At 37.2% G+C, this 6,123-nt stretch overlaps 1 protein-coding gene across 2 annotated transcripts; it reads left to right on the plus strand.

The window, feature by feature from the left end:
- The first annotated feature begins 362 nt into the window (after window positions 1-362).
- LOC122025480 (protein KINESIN LIGHT CHAIN-RELATED 1-like) lies at window positions 363-4,245 on the plus strand. Of its 2 annotated transcripts, none has more exons than XM_042584290.1 (3): window positions 363-575; window positions 1,085-3,284; window positions 3,836-4,245. In XM_042584290.1, the coding sequence occupies exons 2-3, from the start codon at window positions 1,183-1,185 to the stop codon at window positions 4,047-4,049; spliced, it is 2,316 nt and encodes a 771-aa protein (XP_042440224.1). In that variant the 5' UTR covers window positions 363-575; window positions 1,085-1,182; the 3' UTR covers window positions 4,050-4,245. The 2 variants fall into 2 exon arrangements, with proteins under 2 accessions (XP_042440224.1, XP_042440225.1); XM_042584291.1 differs by having other exon boundaries at window positions 1,147-3,284.
- The last annotated feature ends 1,878 nt before the right edge of the window (window positions 4,246-6,123 follow it).

Here is a 6,123-nt window from a genome sequence, read left to right on the forward strand (position 1 = left end):
TATAAGAAACATAAAAAGAGTTATTTATCAAAAGGACATAAAATGACGTTTGCAACTTAGTAAAGGATTTTTTCAAAAGGTGACTATTTATGAACCGCTAATATATTTATCAACGACTAATCTAACCATTTTTTTTTTTGAAAAAAAACGTTTCTTTTACTTAAAAATATCTTTATAATATTAAACGATTATGCTTCTAAAAAAAATGATTATTTTGAAAGGAACGAACCGACACAATTGCTCGGTGGTCCTCTTCTTCCGCAACGCCACCTACCCAACCATCAATCTCAACCTCTAATTTTGTCTCCTCGTCGCAGGATTAATCCCATCCGTCCATTCTACGACGATGGACATTCATCCGACGGCGGCTTGTGTCTTGAGGTCGTTGGGAATGGGCGGGCGGACAGGCATCGCCTTCTTCCAGCCGTTGCTTTCCCAAGCTCCTCTCTCCAAATCCCTCCCGCACCCACTGCACAAACCTCTTCCCCTCCCCTCCCGCCTCCGGGCTATTCTTCTGCGCTCAGTCGCCGACCGATTCTTTTCGGCAGGGATGCCGCGGCTGGCGGGATTTTAGGGTACGAGATTATTTTTCCGTGGTGTTGTTTGTTCCAGCTCTTGGATCTCCGGTAGAATGCGGAGGATTGAATTGTTCTTTTGATTTTCTGATTTATTGTTTCTTTGTCTGGTTTCGGCTTGAGGTGCTCTTCGGATGATTCTGTAACTCGCATTACCCAAGGGTTCTTTGTTTTTATAATTAATCTGAAAGTTTCTTCTTGGAGACAAACCTATTTATAAACGACGTGGAGATGATTCCATCGCGAAATGAAATTTTGTACACAATTCCATTCATTCATTCCAACGTAATTTAATTAATCTGAGACTTGTATAAATTGTCTCTTAAGTAGGATAATTTTTCAGTTTAGGATCGTTTTCCAACGTAATTTGATTCCGCCTATCATTTTACTGTTCTACAATCATTATTTGAATTGCCTTTCAGACGATATTATTCAAGAACAATTTTTTTTCTTTGTGATATTAGTTTGGCATTCACAATAAAGAAGTACTCTTGTCCTTCTTATGCTAGGAAATAAATTGTGCATTCCTCTTCAAAAATTATTTGCTCACCGCTCCTGTTTACCTTGAAAGATCGTCCTTTGGTTTGACCTGCCATTCTCCCTCACCATGCAAGGCTTTATGAGGGATGGTGTTTGTACAAATGAAATGCCGTGCAACTTGATTTCTTCAGATGTTAAAGAAAATTTGTCCACACCAATGTCATCGAGAATTCCAAGCATGGACAGTTCTATGACTGAGGCTATGGAATTCCAAACTGATGGTGTTAGGGAGCCTTCAATTGAGAAGCTATATGATAATGTATGTGAATTGGAAGGCTCTTATGACGGATCAGTGTCATGGCAGAGCTATGGATCAGATAGTGAAGAGTCGAGGATTGACTCAGAGTTGTGTCATCTTGTAGGTGGTCAAGCTATTCAAGCAATTGAAGCTCAAGAAGATAGAAATATAACCAATGTAGTAGCCCAAGCGAAAAAAAGGCCAACTGAAAAGAAACTTGTGAGTAATTTAAAATCCCTGTCCACCAATACATCTTCTGGATCATCAAAGAAGCTCAAAAGACCACCTCAGTTGCGACACAACCCCGATAAATACTTGAAATCCCTCACAAAGGAGAAAAGATCACCACAGAATGATGCCAAAACTGTCGCAAAAAGTGTCTTAGGATCACCACAGAAAGATGATAAAACTATAACAAAGGGTGGCTTAAAATCTCCACAGAAGGATGATAAAATTGCAGAAAAGAATGGCTTAAAGTCACTACAGAAGGACGATAAGACTGTGGCAAACAGAGGTTATGTAGTTGGGCATATGAAAAAACAAAATAAGCATCCTACAAAAGCGGCAAATTCATATAATGGGTCTGATGATCTATCTGAAGGAGTGCTAGATAATCCTGACCTTGGGCCTTTCCTTCTTAAGCATGCCAAGGATTTGATTGCTTCAAACAATCAAGAAAAAGCTCTGAAATATGCTCTTCGAGCAGCCAAGTCATTTGAGAAATGTACTGGTGTGAAACCGAGCTTAGACTTGGTCATGAGCTTGCATGTTGTAGCAGTAATCTATTGCAACTTGGGACAGTTTTCTGAGGCTGTTCCTGTTCTTCAACAATCTGTCAAGATTCCAGTTCCTGAAGAGAGCCAAGAACATGCTCTTGCCAAATTTTCTGGTTATATGCAGCTGGGTGACACTTATGCCATGTTGGGGCTCCTAGAGAGTTCGATATACTGCTATGAGGAAGGATTAGAAATCCAAAGGCAGGCCTTGGGTGATATGGATCCTCAAGTTGGGGAAACTTGTCGCTACTTAGCTGAAGCTCATGTCCAAGCACTGCAATTTGAACAGGCTGAGAGGTTGTGCCAAAAGGCTCTTGACATCCATAAAGCGAATGGGGAAACCACATCTGTAGAAGAGGCAGCAGATAGGAGACTCATGGGCCTCATTTGTGATACCAAGGGGGACCACGAAGCAGCTTTAGAGCATTTAGTCTTTGCTAGCATGGGTTTGGTGTCCAATGGTCAGGAAACTGAAGTGGCTTCAGTTGATATCAGCATAGGTGACATCTATCTCTCGTTGGCACGATATGACGAAGCTGTGTTTGCATACAGGAAAGCACTCACTGCATTCAAGGCATCCAAAGGGGAGAACCATCCTGCTGTTGCTTCTGTCTTTGTACGTCTTGCTGATTTGTATAATAGGATAGGAAAGTTCAGGGAATCAAAATGCTACTGTGAAAGTGCTCTCCGAATATATAATAAGCCAATTCCTGGTTCATCGTCGCAGGAAATTGCCACTGGATTGACGAATGTCTCGTCAATATTTGAGTCAATGAATGAAAATGAACAGGCACTTAAATTACTACAGAAGGCCATGAAGATGTATAAGAATTCTCCAGGTCAACAAAGCACCGTTGCTGGAATTGAAGCACAGATAGGGGTTCTGCACTACATTATAGGGAACTATGAGGAGTCTTGCCTTTCATTGGAGAATGCTATCACCAAGCTACGGGTATGTGGAGAGAATAAGTCTGCTTTTGTTGGAGTTGTTTTGAATCAGATGGGCCTTGCTTGTATTCAGAGGTTTGCAATTAGTGAAGCAGCAAAATTTTTTGATGAAGCCAAGAGCATTCTTGAACAAGAGTGCGGTCCATACCATCTAGACACATTAGGAGTATACAGTAATCTAGCAGGAGCATATGATGCTATGGGAAGGTATGCTTCCATTAATGACGGTCACTTGTCTCTTTTCTATCCATGGTTTGTTCTCATAACACATCTGAGGTTCTGGTGCCTTCCAATATGATTAAGTCGACATGATTCAGTCATGGTCTCTAATTTTTATGACCAAGCATGCACATTTCCCATTGTTTTACTTATTCTAATATTTCACACTATAGTTCTCATTTTCTTTACTATGGGCTTTTAGGATATTGGAGATTGAGGCAATGTCTTGTGCATTGTGATTTTTTGAAATTTACAAGTTCTATATGAAAGCATCTAATTGGGGAGGTGTGGAACTCTCTGTAAAAGATAAATTATTCTAAAGGTTGAATGAAGAGACCAGATTAAGATTCACTAGATACATTGAGAGATTTGAGGTGAACCCATATTTGTAGCAAAAAGGGAAGGAGATATAGTCATATAGCCCAAACTAGACCTCTTCTGTAGTTTTTCTTTTCATTTATATCTAGCAATAGTGATATTGTCATTAGTTAAAATATAGCAGATGATCAAAGGGTGTGTTTTTTTACTTCTTGTTGCAGGTATGATGAAGCCATTGAGATTCTCGAGTATGTTGTCGGGTTGAGGGAGGAAAAGCTTGGAACGGCCAGCCCAGACGTAAGTGATGAGAAGAGGAGGTTGGCTGAGCTGCTGAAGGAGAACGGCCGAGTGAGGAACCGAAAATCAAGGTCCTTGGAAACACTGTTCGACAAGAATGCTCTTGGTAAAAAGAAAGCAGTTGCTTCTGCAGTATGAAACAACTTTTTGAAACCTCTTTAGAATGCATGTAATGTGCATTTGCTGGATTGTTGGTTTTCCTTGTGCTTAAGAAAAATACGTTGAATATTGTGTACATTTGTAATTATAGAGAGTGTACAGATTGTTTTCCAATTGTTGAGGGGAAACAGTGGAACTCCACGCGTCCTTATGAACTGCCTTATTTTGGATTTTACATGAGAATTTTATCTTTCTCAAGTAAAGTGCTCTTCAAATACCTCAATTTTTTATTCCATTCTGAAAAAAAAACTGTCGCAAAAATTGTGACAATATTTCAACCTTAGTTGTTATTATAATGCATCTAAGAAACTTTTTTTTTAAATATATATATATATATATATATATATATATATATATATATAGATATATAGACATTGTGTCACAAAAATAGGTACACGTAATGATGTTATTAGACAAAATTTAAAAAGAAATTCTCTAAATACAATTATAAAAAATATCATAGGGCTAAGAGCATTCACAACTCATTCCTATTAACATCCATCATCTTATCAAAAAACATAAGATATTCTATTACATACTCATTATAAAAATATATCTCTTTCATTCATATTTCTTTTAACATTAACATTCATTATTTATAAATTTTTTACTCAATCATCTTAAAATTATATCATATTAAATAAATATATTTTTAATATGTTTTAAAATATTTAAATTATTATTATTATTTTTAATAATAATCTTACTTTTAAAAATAATTTTAAAATCAGATTATTATTGTTAAAAAAAAAATTTAAAAATGGAAGAGGGATGAACGACGTTCATCCCTCTGAACGTCCCCCTCTCTCACTCCTATGAGTAGCATTATAATGCCCACTCACAATAAAAAGAGGTATTAAATAGATATTATAATACACATTTAACATTCCATTATGGGTGAACTCATGAATTCATACAATACTAACCACATTAACAATAACAATAATATCATCATATTTACAATAATATCATATTCAAAATAGCAAAAAGTAATAGCATCAAATTCACATTAAAAAAACAACATTGCAACCATAGTTTGCATAATTGTTGTAGTAAAAAGTAATTACATGGGAATCGAACCCTTGCACAATTGTAGTAAAGCTTCCACTCTCTAACCATTTAGGCACCTCTATGAAGACTAGTTTGCAAATCATGATCCTACATAAGCCTCTATGAAGACTAGTTTGCAAATCATGATCCTACATAAGATCAATTTGGAGTCACGATCGAATTTGTCAAGATCATATCATAGAATCATATGATCCTACCAAAAATCCTTTTAAATTTTATAGTGCATGATTAATAATTTTAAAAATACATATATTTAAAAAAGTGTATTTTTATAAATAAATTAATAATTTTATATATACATGCAGTCGTCAACACTTGACACCATAGATGACATTATTACATGTATCAATTTAAATTAACTAATAATTTAACTATCATTATAGAGGATCCTCTAGTCCACAACCCAATTGTGGCAGGATTGTGGTCGCAATCCGATCCGACTGAAATTGGTTACGATCGCCCTAGGTTCACCTTTCCACCTAGGTTGTAGTTTGAGTCGGGACAGGTGGGCGGAGGTCGTCCGAAGGCCGCCGCGGTGGGCGGGTGGCTGGGTTGCCGGGTGTCAAGAGGGAGCGGCCTTCGGTGCCCCACCCCGACCAAACTATAACCTAGATAGGAAGGTGAATTCAGGGAGGGGTCGTAACCAATTACAGCCAAAATTACGGTCATGATCGCTCACCTCGACCCAAACTATAACCTGGATAGGAAGATAAACTTAGGGAGGGATCACAACCAATTGTAGCCAAATCACGACCATGATCCAATTGCAATTGCATTGTAGATCATCCCCTAATCCATAAAAAGTGGACCAGAGAATACTTGCTCAACAAAGTAGCACTCAATAATATTTATATATTTATATCACAAAATGAAAAGTATAAAATTTCTATTAACACAATAACAATTATCGCATTCAATCTCAAGAGTATTCCCTTAGTTCACAAGACAACATAGCGAAAGCTATTGAATTATTTAATTTGAA

This window comes from Zingiber officinale, chromosome 9B (genome assembly GCF_018446385.1).
Source record: "Zingiber officinale cultivar Zhangliang chromosome 9B, Zo_v1.1, whole genome shotgun sequence".
Classification (NCBI taxonomy): Eukaryota; Viridiplantae; Streptophyta; class Magnoliopsida; order Zingiberales; family Zingiberaceae; genus Zingiber; species Zingiber officinale.